Below are 16179 nucleotides of genomic sequence, written 5' to 3'. Positions count from 1 at the left end.
ATGCCCTTTAACTGTTCAGCGTTTTATAATGCGGCACTGTTGTTATGGGGTCCGGTGCTTGCGAAAAAGTCGCTTGTTTGTTTGTTTGCGCTTAAATTGCAGCCCTGTTGAGCACTGGCACTAATTGCAGCCCTACCCACAATGCACTGCGGCGCTGGTTGGTGCTTTAGCTGAACGGAGCTCGAAAACAACAACAGCGTGACCCGAGCGGAACAACAGCGCCGAGCCGAGTGGAACCGAGCCGAGTCGAGCCGCCTTCTCCCTTTTACTTTAGTAATTTGTTTTATGTTATCCTGCACGGCGGTTATTTCCTAAGCGCGATGGCTTTCTGAAGCGTTAGTCTGGATGATATGGTTGATCTCTGCTGCCTTTCTTTTTCTCTCCACGCGTTTGGCTGGGATTAAAGTGTGCTAGGTCTCCCTATGTTTGAGCGTCTTCCGGCGGGGGTGGCGGCGGCATCAGCGGTGCCATGAATAGTGGACTCCCGGTCTCGGCTGCTACGCTCAGCGGTGTCGGAATACCGGGCGTCAAGGTGAAGTTCTGCCGCTATTACGCGAAAGATAAGACTTGCTTTTATGGCGACGACTGCCAGTTTTTGCACGAGGATCCTTCCGCGACGGGCGCCATGCACGGAGGAGGCAGTGGCAGCCCGGTGACTTTAGCCCTCGCTGGCGGGGCAGTGAGCACCGCGGTGGCGGCTGTGTCAGGGTATGCGCTCGCTGGCAACGCAGCGGCAACTTGTCCGAGCGGAGCTCCGGTGGGTGTCGCCAAAAAGAACGATTCTCTTGGGCTTGCAGGAGCGGCTCTGGACGGCCAGTTGTTGAGCAGTAAGTTTGACCATTAAGCACATACACCGAGTGAGGCCTAATAATGCGCCCCCTCTTTAGTGTCGAGCCCTAAGCGGGCCTCAGTGGTGCTTCTCCACAAATCGAGACCGGGGATTCAGCGAGGCCTAGTTTCCCTCTCGAATTCAAAATAAAGACTCGAGGAGAAATAATGCATTGCGATTTGCTTCACAAATGTGTGAAAGTTTAACAAACGAAAATAGTTTTTGTGTTTTTTGTCAGTGTGTATAAACACAAATAATCAAAACTGCACGACCTGTCATTGTTTTCACTGAATCGCTTTTTTTTTTTTTTAAACCCAAGCATGATCAAAACATACATTGTCTAATTTTTTATTTACATACACTTCAGTTTGGACTAAAATTGAATTTCCCTCTCATTACTTTTTACCGCGCAATTGAACAAAGTGTCAAGACTATTGCAACATCAGACGCAGCAGCTGTGCGTGTTTTCCTGTTTATAACCTTATTTGTAAAAAAAAAAAAAAAAAAAAAAATTAAAAATCGTCTTAACTAATGTGCTACCGTGTGTGTGTTTTAAAAACGTATCACATTTTTTATTATAAAAAAAGAATCACGCAAATAGATAGATATAAATATATATATATAATTGAAGACATGGCGGGTTTTTGTTTTTAAGAATGACTGCGAAAGCTTAGCGCGTCAGTTCGCCAAACTGGTGACGTCAGAGGCAAACCTGGATCTGATTGGCTGATAAATCACTGGCAGGTTTACACTCGAGCTGTTGCTTCTCCTTTTCTAATAACAGGAAACCTTTATACAGCCCACATTTTATTAACATATCACATTCCATTAAAAAAAAAAAAAATCTATACATTTATAAGCCGTTTTGGTTATTATGCAATTTCTCATTTTATTCCAAAGTTCAATTAGGGCTAAATGCAACAAATATTAAAACAGTAAACTGATTTTTTGTTTTGTTTTCATAGTTTCTACAAGACTAGTCCCTGCATCATGTACGCACTAGCATAACAATACATAATATAAAATGTTATTAATGTATACTTATCACACTGTTTCACTACTCTGTTGTGTGTATTTGGAAACTTTATACATGCTTTTGATTGGGGGGTTTATCTTTAATGGCATTATTTAATTTTATGTGATTCATAGCTCTAGATTTCTGAGCACTGTTTTTTTTTTATAAAAAGGGGGAAGAAAATGCTGCGCAAAAAGATGATTTGCTTCAATGTTTTGTAAAGACATTGGGTTATATAAGAATCTGATTTATATACTTTAAGGAAAATAAATCTCTGACTAAATCGGAGTAGAATCAGAAAAATCCTGCACTTTCAGGCTGAAGCTGTTTTACATGCATACAAAATGCTGTTCAAGGCTAAATCTGATCTTTTTTTAAAAACAACCTGAGTGGATAGTCTGATACACAAAAGATCACAATCAGCATATCTTTCTGGGTTTTAAAGTGGCTTGTGTGTCTTGTTTCAGTCCCTGGAATGGACAGTGTGGCGCTCAGTGACGCAAATCTGACCAACTCCTATTTCAGCAGCAGCTTTATCGGAGTCAATGGGTTTGGAAGTCCAGCCGAGTCCAAATACTCAATGATGCAGGTGTGTATACCTTTCTGTTCATTCATACACTATATTGACAAAAGTATTCACTCACCCATCCAAATCCTCGAATTCAGGTGTTCCAATCACTTCCATGGTTACAGGTTATCTAAATCAAGCACCTCGGCATGCAGACCGCTTCTACAAACATTTGTGAAAGAATGGGTCGCTTTCGGGAGCTCAGTGAATTCCACCCGGGTACTGTGACAGGATGCCACCTGTGCAATAAGTCCAGTCATGAAATTTCCTCACTACCAAAAAATCCACAGTCAACTGTTAGTGGTATTATAACAAACTGGAAGCGATTGGGAAATAAACCAGTGGAGACGTGTTCTCTGGAGTTACGAATCACAATTCTCTGGGAGTCTGATGGACAAGTCTGGGTTTGGCGGTTGCCAGAAGATTGGTACTTGTCTGACTGCATTGTGCCAAGTGTAAAGTTTGGTAAAGGAGGGATTATGACGTGGGGTTGTTTTTCAAAAAAAGGATCAGCCTCTTAGTTCCATTGAAAGGAACTCTTAATGCTTCAGCATACCAAGACATTTTGGACAATTTCATGCTCCCAACGTTCCTGTTCCAACATGACTGTGCACAAAGCAAAGTCCATAAAGACATGGATGAGTGAGTTTGTTGTGGAAGAATTGACTGGCCTGCACGGAGTCCTGACCTCAACTTAAACACTTTTGGGATGAATTAGAGCGGAGACTGCGATCCAGGCCTTCCCGTGCAAAACATCAGTGTCTGACCTCACAAATGCGCTTCTGGAAGAATGGTCAAAAATTCCCCTCAACACACTCCTAAATATTGTGGAAGAGTTGAAGCTGGGTTTTTTTTGAGTTGTGTAAATCACACATTTTTAATTTCTATTTGTTATATTCTATATGGGCTAAGGTTTATGGCAACCTGACCAAAATATTGTGCTTTTTAAACATCCTATTTCACATTTAGTCCTACGTTTCTGTTATAGCAACCATTACTCTTCTGGGATGCGTGTGAGATGCAGTCGGTTACAAGGGTCTTAAAGTGTGGTACTGATGTAGGTGTGGTGAGGAGGCCTTGTGGTGCTGTCGCTGTTCATATTCATCCCAAAGTTGTTTAATATGGTGGAGGCTGACACTTTAATGCAGGCACTCAAGTTCTTAAATTTTGAGTTTCCTATTTTAAGTGAAGAGAAAATTCAATGCTATTGCGTGCAAAGATTCTATACAATTGTCTGTCTCCAACTTTGTAGTTACAGCTTGAGGAGAAACTACAAGATGTCAGGTGTCCCTATACTTTCAACAATATAGTTTATATAATAGATAGTTAGGGTTTAATAAATCTTATAAATTCTTCACGTAATAGAATCAATTGGTCACATTATTAAAATCAGTAAGGTAGAACTACTCACCATGTTATTTAAGTGTGTGTGTGTGTGTGTGTGGTGTAACTACAGCACCCGTGGTTGTTTTAAATTGTCTTTTTAGTTTCAGAGAAACTATTACCTGTTGTCATAATGTCTGCCTTAAAAGCCTAAATTCTACATCTTTATATTTTATAAAGTCTTTAGAGTGTAGATTGTAGAAGATTACAGGTGTGCTTTTCTTATAAATCTTCCCATAATGTTGGGACGAAATAGAGTTGGGCAAAAGTACATCTATCCAGCTTATTTTTTTCTTTTTCCCCTCTCCTTCCTTTCCTAATCAGACTTTCCTTTTAAACACTTTTTTTTTTAACCCATTATGCATGATTTTTGCGTGCTGTTTCTCATTTATTATTTCTACTTCAACGTTCTGCTTTGCATTGTCATAGACCCCATCTTAATCATCATCATCATCAGCATGTCCAGCTGTGTGAAAAAGAGGAAATGCACATGCTCGAGCTGTAAGGCCGCACTTCTCTGCCAAAATTCTTTATAAATCATTAATAAGGTGAAAGTTTGTCGGCGTGCGGATTTGATCCCTTTCTTTATGGACTTGCAGCAGGTTGAGTGAATGCAGTTGCAAGATTCGTACCCAAGTGTTCTTAAAGGAACGAGACACTTGTTCCATCAGACATGCTGTCCTGAGAAAATAATCAAACTTTTGGTTGGTAACAAACTCTGCTTCATCATTCCAGCTTAGTTGTGGATTAATTTCCTTTAACAGCGTGGCACAGAATGTTTAACTCCTGACATAATCTTCACTACTGAACACTGCTTCTTTAAAGTAAAGAGCTTCAAGTGCAGAGTGTAAATTGTCCTAGAATGTTAATTGTAGTCATACTGGGGGCAGATACGTATGTAGCATGTAGGTCAAACCAAAGCTGTCTTCATACTATGAACTGTGATAAACTGTCTTGTGACCTTGATTCCTGTTTAAAATTTTCCTTTAACGCATGTAATATTCAAGGACTTGTCATTACACTCGCTCAGACATGGGACTGATGCTGTGTGTGTGTTTTGTAGAGGATGACCAGCAGCAGCAGCTCCCCGAGTCTCCTTAATGACGGTGCCAAGAATTTCAGCCACAGCGCTCATGGTGAGCCACAATCTGCCGTTTGCTGTTGGAACGTTACGATGTTTATTGGCTTTGGAACATCTCTGACTGTGCGCTTTCTTTTTGCAGATCCTGTAAGTTCCCCCACATCCTCCCTGTTTAGCGACTTTGGTGCTTTGAGCATTACACAGAGGAGAAAGGTAAGCATTTTATGATGGACCTAAAACCTTTTTTTTTTTTTTTATTAGATGTGGAGACTCACTTTTTGTTGTGTTAAATGCATTACTGACTTCTTGTGTATATATTTTACTTAACAAATTTGAAATTTTAAGGGTTTAGTCCAATACCTCCAAAATACCAGAGTCTATAAACCTAATTGAATTTGAGCTAAAGGCAGGTGTTTAAAAGGTAACAAGATTATAGAATTATTTATTAGAAATTTAAAGGGGTGGCTTTGCACTTCCTGTATCTTTTTATTTAGACTAATTTATTGACCCTTCAGATACTTTTAAGATTTTGTTTTCCACCAAGTCTTCTGGACAGGGTCCTATTAAGCTCCTGTGTGAGAGGAAAGAGAGAGACTGGTGAGAGGATGACCGTTTATAAGTTCTATATAATGTAATCGAGAACATGAACCTGTTTTACTGATGTTCCAAATTTGCTTCAATCTATTTTGATTTGTTCTGAGATAAATAAAAAAAGGTTTGGAGAATGTGGTACAAGATAGCACTTCAATAAAACGCTTTCCGGGTGTGTTTATAGAGGAAAATAATGAAATTTGGACATGTTGTGTGCCGTATCCCATCAACTTGATTTGTTTTGCAATAACCGTGCGATTATAAATTGGTTTATTCTTTAATTATTCTCCTTCCTAATCCAGCGTTATTCTATCCAGAGGATTGTATGTGAAAGTGACCTGACCCTGACCTGTTATTATATGGATGGTACTTTTTTTTTTTTTTTTTTTTTTTTTGCAGGCTCCTAACCCTGCTGCCACAGAGTTCGTCCCTAAAGGAGCACCACGTATGTCCACGATGTCTCAAGGGGCCGTACAGGCCTTTCCTTCGCCGCTATTCCCTCATCCTGGCCTGAGCAACTCGGCTGCAGTGGGACTCGCCCCCGGTGAATATTTCTCCCTCCTTTTTCCATCGACTCCTCATTTTGATCAGAGAAAGATTCAAACCATGAAGTTATGGAGCCCCATCTTTAACTCCTTTTTTTCACAGGTATGTCTTTGTCTGCTGGCTCATCTCCTCTGCACTCGCCCAAAATCACTCCCCACACCTCACCTGCCCCTCGGCGCCGCAGCCACACCCCTAACCCCAACCAAGCCAATTACATGGTACCCACAACGGCGTCAGAGCAAGGAGGTGCTGCCCACATCATCCAAAAGGAGACTGTAGGAGGAACCACCTACTTTTACACAGACAACACCCCTGCTCCCATGGCGGGAATGGTACGCTCCAAGGTTTTCTCTCTCTCTTTCTCATGTTTTTGTTGATATTCCTTTTGGCACTTAAGTAATCGGCTTGCTATCATGTTAGGTGTTTCCAACGTACCATATCTACCCACAAACAGCACCTCATGTGGCGTACATGCAGCCCAAAGCCAACGCTCCATCCTTCTTTATGGCTGATGAGCTCAGACAGGTATTCACCTCTTATCTTTTCCTCCTACTGTTACCTGTAGAAGCGCTGTAATGGCTGTGACGCATACGAGACCAAAAGACAATCTGTTGAAAGAGAATAAAGCTGGGTTTATAACAATAACATGGACTGATATTAGTGTTCATTCGGGCAGCCAGACTTTATTATTATGCTTGGGTAAAGCTGTATGATTTCAGGCTTTGCCATGAGATTATTTCACTCCAACCAGCAGCCAACTGTTAATTTCTTAGAGTTCAGACACACAACTGGCAACAGTAACAAGTTCCACTTGCATAAAACCATTCAATTTTATAAAATATTTAAGCAACTTTAAGTTTTTTTGCTTCTTTTTACTTTTTCTTTTCTTTAGTTCACATCCCTTTAATGATGATTTTTTTAATGCATATAACTCGTACGTGGAGGTGAGGTCATGTCAGTATTAGAATATCTCTGGGAAATTATAGTGTGTGTGTGTAAAAATATATATCTTGTTTTAGACTTGTATTCGTAATGTAGTTGTGAAAGACTTTTGACACAGCATTAAATGTAACCATGTGCATGATAAATATGTAACGGATCAAAAAAGTATTTTGTTTAAATTTCTTGAGAATTGCTGCAGTATAAGATCTATAAAAGCCCTTTGAAATGCATTGAGAGATTCAGTTGCCTCAGCACCCATTTTGTTTTGATCATTATGTTAAGAATGGTGACTAGGCCATGGCCATTAACTGTGGAATACAGTTTTTAGCTACTATTGGCCAAATAGGGTGTACTCTGGTGTACACAAATTTAATCTGAGATTTTAATAGTTTTTATAACCAAGTGTAACAATTTATGTAAAAAATGTATACTTTTACATTGATAGTAAATAAAATTTAATTGTTAATTCAGCATGATGTGTCTTAAAAATCGGCATACCAGTGAACCCAGTAAACAAATCTCTTGCTCTTATTTTTCAGGAGTTGATTAACAGGCATTTGATCACAATGGCCCAAATCGATCAGTCTGAGAACACAGGTGGGTACAATGCAAGTGAATGCACTGCTGGTTTTCTGAATGTTGACTAATCCTCGTTTCTTTGGTTTATGGCTGTCTGAACTGTCTGTGGTCAGTTTGTCGGGATTCATCTGGTGTCTGAATGCAACCACATCCTCGGTCTGTCATGTTGGAAGAAATTTATGTTCAGAAATCTAACCAAAAAGGTTCATTTTTGTGTGCGTGTGTGTGAAAGCGAAATTGATGGGAACTTCTGCTTCAGTTTCTTACTAATTTGATTTATTTCTCAGGAGTCCCATCTGAGGTGGACAGCTACCACAGCCTCTTTCCCCTGGAGCCTCTTCTGCCCCCCAACCGACTCCAGAAAACCAGCAACTTTAGTTACATCACTTCCTGTTACAAGGCGGTCAACAGCAAAGATGACCTGCCGTACTGTTTGAGGCGGATACATGGTAAGAAATGTGATCACAGCTTAAGCCACATGATGTGAAACATCATACCATATGAGGTTAAATACAGTTTAATGCACAACTGCGCATTACAGCACGTGTCTAATGTTTGCAGGCTTCAGGCTGGTGAACACCAAGTGCATGATGCTGGTCGACATGTGGAAGAAGATCCAACACTCAAACGCTGTAACTCTTCGAGAAGTCTTTACCACCAAGGCTTTTGGAGATCACTGTAAGGAGCTGGACTTGAATTTGTATGTAATCCTGAGTTTCTTTAAAGCATTGCAGCACAAATATTGTAGTTAAAGGAGAGAGTGAGCTATAAATAGAATTCTCTCTCTCTCTCTCTCTCTCTCTCTCTCTCTCTCTCTCTCTCTCTCTCCCTTTTTTTTTTTAACTTTGCAATGCTTTTTAGAAATTTTTATTAAACACACAAAAAAAAAAACCCTTAACACTCTTGATGTCATTCTTGCACTTGTCTTTGCAATTTAGCAGACGTTTAAAAATGCTCCACAAATTCATTAGTAATGATCACAGCAGGTGAAAATGCTGCTCTTGGTAATATATTCACTATTCTTGCTCTTCTGGTTTCCTTGTTTGGATGCCAAATACTACTGCCACCTGCTGGTAAGGGAGTTATGTTCTCTCATGCATACGCGCGGTTTGGTGTCCGATGCACCCGCCTAATAATCGGCCCAATTTGCAACACAATTGCCAGATACCAATACATTTTGAGTTCTCAATCTTTATACATCACCTCTTTTTTAAATACATTTATATTTTTTCTTCTTTTTTTTTTTTTGCAAGTGTTCTGCACTTTTTTTCCACATACATGAGCTCAGATATGCCTGTGATTTGACTGGTGATGCTGTGATTGACCAGTAGTGAATCCTGCCTTTTTTTTTTTTTACATCCAGGGAACAGTCTGTTGGATTTGATCCTTGTGATTATTATAGGATAAAGTTTCTGCTTTATTTGTGGTCCCTCTCATGAACCCAATGTCACTTGTTAGTTTGGCCGTAAAACTGGTAAACATGCAGGTCATATTTCTGGTGCATTAAATCTCCAGCTAAAGCACTGGTGAATTTACAGATTCTTTGTTTTTGCTAGCTGTAAAAATGGTGATTATTTTCCTGCTTTCGCAGCGTTGGTGTTCTCTTACGACTTTCATGCTGGGGCCGAGACCATGTACAGCAGGCACTTCAACGACCCAACGGCTGACTCTTATTTCACGAAGAGGAAGTGGGGTGAGTTTTTGTTCCATACCCAGAAATCAACAGGCCTGTATGATCTCCAACAGCCGAACATATGACTGTGTATTAGTTTATTTATTTTAATTACTAGATAAATCAGTTGACAGTTAATTTATTGTTTAGTACAAATCGCTAGTATTCTTTTTTTTTTTGTTTTGTTTTTGTAGTATAGAAATTGCTCAAATACTGTGTAAATTTAATTCCTTCTTTAAGTGCTCCAGGTTATGAGTGTGAAGAAGACCACGTGGATGACCTTGTAGATGTCTAGCATTTTTTTTAGCTTTGGTTATTCTAGTGTTTCTGAGGACACAGAGTTCGGGGGGGTGGGGGGGTGGGGGTGTAGGTGTGGGTGGGTGTAAAGTGGTGAAAGAGGAAATGGTGGTTGAAACTGTTCTTGTGCCAGGTGGGGTCTGGTACCTGCAACAGTAAAAGTGATGGAGGAAGCAGAACTGCACGCTATTCACCAACTGCACTGGAACCCGAGAGTGGAAAATGAGATTCCGTAACAAAAATTGAAGAAAGCCAACCTGATCTGCTTTGTAGTTTGTTTTATAAAAACGAAATAATAATTGAAACGGGTCAGCCGCACTCTCAAAACACAAAAGAGCTTGCTTTGTTCCTATTGGTGTGCATGTTGCAGCCCGATTCTGTGATAACAGGATTTATTCCACCGCTGGGCTGAATTCTCAAATCATTCCTCAAAAGCATGGGTTCGGACTGCAGTTACAGCTGTAACCCAAGTTGTGTTGTGAGGTGTCTCTGGGGGATTATTTTTGTCTAACAGCACATTCCACTGCAGGATCATACTTATTCTTTGTGTATGTGTTCCTGTAGGACCGCATGAACCACCTCCTCGACAGCATGCCGGTCTGCTGCCAGAGTCTCTGATCTGGGCCTACATTGTACAGCTGAGCTCTGCCCTGCGCACCATCCACACTGCCGGCCTGGCATGCAGGGTCATGGACCCCAGCAAGATCATAATCACTGGAAAGACTCGGTACTCACTCTCTCTTGCGTGCGCGCGCACACACACACACACACACACACACACACACACACACACACACACACACACACACACACACACACACACACACACACACACACAGTGACCATCCACTTTTACACTTTGAGGCTTTAGTTATTGTGCAAATTATTTTAACTATCTTCATTAAATTAACTCAATAGTAGATAGTCATGTATCTAATAACTTATTAATAATAATTTGCTTTAGTTTTTCTCTGGCTAACTAAGCAGGTTTGCCACTAGCAGATAAAATGTCATAGAAAATGATTAAATAAATAAAATGATAAATGTTAAATACATTTTGTTAAATACACTTTGATCTTTACTTACCTTGTATTGGGGAGAAACAAAGCATTTATAAGCAGCATTTAAAAAATAATAATCATTTTTGATTTAAATAATTTCCTTTATGTAGTAATTTATTTAGATAACATCTCAGAAATGCAATGTTATGCTTTAAATAATCAGTCCAGATGTTGCCAGTGTACTTGTACTTCAGTGGAACAGCCGGTGTACTTGTGCGGGGAGTGATGGGGTTTTTGTCTCTTTTTTTTAAACGCTAGTAGAAACTGCTAGTATATTTTGTAATGTGCATCAGCTGTAATGTGTCTATATACAATATATATATATTTTTTCCATCCTCAGCAGACCACCACACACACACACACACACACACACACACACACACACACACACACCCATGATAAGTGGATTAAGACTTACTAGTTTGGGTATGAAGTGAATGCAGAAGTTTTATTCCGGTTTTAATTTCTGTTCCTAAAATGCAATGATTGAGATGATTTAATGCTTTTATGTGGTTCTGGTGTAACAACAGTCTTTCACTCACTCTCGCACTCACACACTCGCACATCAGCTTTGATGTTCAGGATTTTTACGGTTTGATGGAATAATTGAAATAATCGAGAGCATTTATTTGTGTAACTGTTAAATAGCTAAATAATAATTAGTGTTTTTACCCTTTTATTTATTTATTTTTTTTATTGTTGCCTAGGTTACGTGTGAACTGTGTAGGAGTGTTTGATGTCTTAACGTTTGATAACAGTCAGACCAACCACTTGGCCCTCATGCCCCAGTACCAGGTAAAACCTGTGAGACTTTATTCTAGACCACAAGCTGCAACATCTATGCACTACACCTGCCTTTTGCCCTCTGTGCACAACCTTTGACTTTTTCTTTTTTACCTCTGTTTCACTGTTTTTTCATCGTGTGTGTGTGTGTGTGTGTGTGTGTGTGTGTGTGTGTGTGTGTGTGTGTGTGTGTGTGTCTCTCAATCACACACACACAGCCTTCTCTCTGACGTTCTTGTAACTGTTTCATTTTCTCTCACTTATTTACACACCCAGTCTTCTTTGACTCGCTCGCTCGCTCTCTATCTTTCTTTCTTCCTTCTGGTTTCTCCCACTCCTAAACAAACACAGTGACCTATCTGACCTTTCTCTTACTCTCTTACTCTGATACACCTCTCACTTGCTTTTTCTCTGACCTCTGTATGTGGGTCCTCTCTCTTTCTCTGACAGCAAGCAGATCTGATCTCTCTGGGGAAGGTGGTGTTGGCACTGGCCTGCAACTCTCTGGCTGGCATTCAGAGAGAGAACCTGCAGAAAGCCATGGAGCTTGTGTCCATCAACTACTCATCCGACCTCAAGAACCTCATCCTGTGCGAAAGCCCTTTACCACGTAGTTTCACACACGTGCGCGCACACACGCGCACACACTTTTATGAAGGACTATCATTTCACGGTTCCAATCGATAATTTGTGAAAGTCTAAAGAATAAATGTGTGTATTTGCAGGAGTGTGAACATAAAGTGATGTGTATGTTTCTTGACTTGTTTCCTCCAGGTACCTGCTTACAGAGCAGAGTCGCCTGCGCAGCGTTAATGACATCATGCCGATGATCGGAGCAAGATTTTATACCCAGCTGGATGCTTCACAGATGAGGAATGATGTCATTGAGGAGGATCTAGCCAAGGTGTGTAGAATGAGGCTTTTGTTGGGGTTAATACATTTCTCCTTTCATAGATTTGTGATCATAATCAGACTTTTTCAGTGATTGAGTGATTATTTTCTATTCAGGCTGGTCAGAAGGTGTATATTTTTTATAATAGAATCTCCAAATCAGCACTTTATATTAAGGTTCTTATAGTAACCACGTAGTTAGAACATGAAATATGCGTAACCCTTGATCTAGTGTTTATGGTAAGATGTTTAACGTTTCTGAAAGGAGTCACCAGTGTCAGCACTATTTATCATTCAGAGGTAAAGCTTTTTGCATTTTCTGACACAGGACTTCAGTCTTCAGAATGTCAGCTTTCAGGATGCTCTGTGACTGGATTTTTGGGCTTATCAACAACAAGAAAGGGGGAAAAAAAACAAGAGTTTGGAAAGTGCAGTGTGCCGGGGATGGAAGGTGTGATTACTGTACACTTCAGAAGCTGTGGACTTTACTGGCCACAACCGAGTGTGAAACTGCTGTGTAAACTGGCACCGCCCTTAAGCACGCACACATTCACGTATTGTTCCTGTTAGCTGTTTGTTTCAATGTCTTTAGTTCACTTGTTTATGGAGTTGTCGCCGAGACAAGTTGTATACACTCTAAACCCGTAAATGAATAAATTAATAAAAGAAACTAAAGATAAAACAATGACAGCCCTTTCTTTTCAGTGCACAGCCACACACCTAACACACAAACGAGCGAAGACGATTGGACGATTTCTTTAATAATTACAAAAAAAAAAGAATGAAGCATGTGCAAATTTTTCTAAAAAAAGGCTGGTCCACACATGCATTCCTTCTTCAAGAATGACTCGCCTACTTCCATATGACATTCTCACTGTTTTCCTTTTATAGCAATCCACTTCCTGTACTCAAATGTTAGCTGAATTTGAAAACGAAGAGAAACTAAACACTGTTTTCAGCTTTCTCTTCCATTATTTTCTAGCTGTTAAAAAGAGATTTTACCATCTGCATCATGTGATCTCTCTGAGGAAGTTGTATATTTTGAGACTATTACCTGTGAAATCATTATAGTCGATGTTTAGTATGTCTGTGTACTGAGAATGTAAATAAATGAGCACATTTAACAGGAAGTTGTTCATCTCTGGTGACCTTTTTAAATACATTAGTTTTAAGTCTGGCTTTAACATTAATATCAGCAAAGTGTAATGTGACCTGTTACCTAATAACCCTAAAATGCCCCCTTCCCTGTGGGGTATTTTTATTTTTTTCCTTTCTCCTCTTTCCTCTGTCTTGTCCAAAGGAGGTGCAAAATGGCCGCTTGTTCCGACTTCTGGCCAAACTGGGAACCATCAATGAGAGACCAGAGTAAGTCCTGCATCTCTTCTAATAAGCATTATTATTTTTATTTTCTTTTTATAATTGAATGTGGATGTGATCATACATAAATATATAAAAACAATGCACATGAAGGTGGACATGTTGATTTTGTGGTGTTTGTAGGTTGGTCTTTTTAATCTATAAAATATTCTCATTAGCACCGTAGCATTGGTTCTTGCTTTTGAACATTTTCAAACCTGCTTGTTTGAAATGCTGCAGATTCCAGAAGGATCCAACGTGGTCTGAGACGGGAGATCGCTACCTGCTAAAGCTCTTCAGAGATCACCTGTTCCACCAGGTGACTGAAGCTGGCACACCCTGGGTCGACCTGAGCCACATTGTGTCTTGTCTTAATAAAGTAAGCATCGGGTTTTGTGCATTTTCTATTAATTTCCTGTGAATGGTGCGATACTTGATTGCTTGTGTGCTCGTCAGCTGGATGCTGGAGTGCCCGAGAAGATCAGTCTGGTGTCTCGGGATGAGAAGAGTGTGCTGGTGGTGACCTACTCAGACCTAAAGCGCTGCTTTGACAGCACCTTCCAGGAACTGCTGGCTGCTGCTAACGGCTCACTGTAGCGCCCCTCGCAGGCAGGGGGTGGGAATGCCTGAACCAGAGCACATTGCACTACAGTGAACGCAGACAGGCGCAGCTAGAACGATCTTAACAGCCGGAACGGAGCCAGCTGGTTGCTCACCTCCAGTCAGATACACTGTCCTAAAAGGAAGTTATACTTTTTTTTTTTTTTTTTCTCTCTCTCTAAAGTGTATTTTTTTAGTTTTCCTAAACTCTCAGCTGCTGAACATGACAGCTGTGATGAATTTTTTAGACTTGGGGGAACATATTGTCGATAAAAAAACATTTACAGACAATTTCCTGCTTTTATTTTTCCATTGGAGGATGCACTAAGAATTTTAAGTTTTTCCTTTTTAAAAGAATTCATGAGTTTGTGTCCACAGGATGACACAAAATGAAAACGAGGACTAATTTTCTGGGGTGGGAGTTGAACAACCTCTTCGTTAGGCACTGCGAGTTGGGACAGACCACTTGCCACGTGTGCAGAATCCTGACCACTTTTTGCCTCCATTATCATTTAGATGGGACAAAACATTGTTTGATGGGGGATGGAGTGGCCAAATTGCTATGAAGACTGACCACTGTTTGGATGTGTGGTGTGGTATTTTCTCGTTGCCCTTCGCAACTCCCTCCTGCTCCCCGACTCCCCCTGGCACCCCCACCAGCCGGTGAGTGGAACTTTCCAAAGTCACATGCGATCACAAAAAGGTCTCACCATTACTGCCTGGGTTCTTGCTCTGTCCATGTAACTTTGGTGGCACTGACAAAAGGGGTGCTTTCTCTTGTTGCTGTGTTAGACTTATGCAACCTCCATTTTTTTTTTTTGCAATGTCACAAGAATCAACAACTATGTGAATGGATTTTTCATTTGTTTATCTTTTTCAATCAGGCATTTTAGGTCTGGAAAGGAACCAAAGAACTGGACCATGTTTAGGAAGGGAACCAGTTCTGCCTCTGTGAAATGTCCCTTTCCCTCTGCCCCCTTTTTGTGGAGCAACCATTTAGATTATGCTCACATGTTCACCCCCCACATCCATCCCACCTCATTTTGTTGATTACAAGCCATCTTGGTCTCCAGGCTGGTTGACATATTTTGGATTGAATCAGTAACTCTTATGTGATGGTTCCTTTCTCTTTCATTCCCAGAGATTGTGGTCTACATGATGGGACTCTCATTCAGACTAGTTCCAGTAAAACCTCTGGGATATATGGAGTAAAGGGTGGGGCCTTTTAGTTAGGGTTTGAATTTATTTTGTTTTTTTTCCTATTTTCCTCACCTGAAGATAATGTGTCAGTAACATCTGGTGGAAAAACTGAGCATTGACAAAACGGCAGGTAACAGTGGGGGTGTTGGGTTGTGGGAGGGAGTGGGTGGGGTATGTTGAGGTGGTTGTTTTTGCACTTGGCATTCTCTCAGGACGACTCGACCCGAATTTAAGCCAATGATTGAATGTGTTTTGACCTGTCATTGGTGACCCTTTCCAATCACGAGTCGAGCTACAGTGGAAACGGCGTGACGTGAGCAGGTAAGGCTGAGCCACGCTGAACACTGAGGGCTCAGGCAGGATGAAGCATGTTATACTGTGCTGATGTGAGGATGCTGTTTTCAAATTATTCTTTTGTGTTTTCTCCTTTGTTGTTTGTCAACACAACAGTGAATCTGGTGCCAAGCCTCTCCTATTTTATTAGATTTTTTGTTTTCCCTTTCCCAAAATACACACCTTCCAGCATATCCAGCCAACACACAGCTAATTTTCATGTCATATCATGAATGCCATGACCCTGTACCCTGAGGATCACACTCCAGTAAAAGTGTGCTAACCCTTAAAAACACACAAAATCTTAGTACTTTTAATGCAAAACTTGTTTCATTGTCTCACATTTTGCAATATTTGTGTGTACAACAGTATTTTAATAAAGAATACAAAAACTTTAAAAGTTCTCCAGTGTGTGTGTATATATTATATTCATTTTTTTACACGAGAGATAT

General features: G+C 40.4%; 1 protein-coding gene across 5 annotated transcripts; it reads left to right on the top strand.

Moving 5' to 3' along the window:
• Positions 1-38: 38 nt before the first annotated feature.
• Positions 39-16127, top strand: pan3 (poly(A) specific ribonuclease subunit PAN3). Of its 5 annotated transcripts, XM_083529583.1 has the most exons (18): positions 55-827; positions 2312-2433; positions 4859-4931; positions 5019-5089; positions 5867-6011; positions 6116-6345; positions 6434-6538; positions 7495-7552; positions 7822-7983; positions 8096-8212; positions 9126-9227; positions 10068-10230; positions 11272-11359; positions 11798-11937; positions 12122-12251; positions 13539-13603; positions 13835-13973; positions 14051-16127. In XM_083529583.1, exons 1-18 carry the CDS (start codon positions 470-472, stop codon positions 14189-14191), a joined length of 2409 nt encoding a protein of 802 aa, XP_083385709.1. In that variant the 5' UTR covers positions 55-469; the 3' UTR covers positions 14192-16127. The 5 variants fall into 5 exon arrangements, 3 of the variants coding, with proteins under 3 accessions (XP_083385710.1, XP_083385708.1, XP_083385709.1); XM_083529582.1 differs by having other exon boundaries at positions 43-827; positions 4859-5089; XR_014531549.1 differs by lacking the exons at positions 13539-13603; positions 13835-13973; positions 14051-16127 and adding an exon at positions 12567-13040 and having other exon boundaries at positions 39-827; positions 11798-11957.
• Positions 16128-16179: the final 52 nt, after the last annotated feature.

Source organism: Silurus aristotelis (genome assembly GCF_946808225.1).
Source record: "Silurus aristotelis genome assembly, chromosome: 25".
Taxonomy (NCBI): Eukaryota; Metazoa; Chordata; class Actinopteri; order Siluriformes; family Siluridae; genus Silurus; species Silurus aristotelis.
This window is presented reverse-complemented; position numbering and strand designations above follow the sequence as displayed.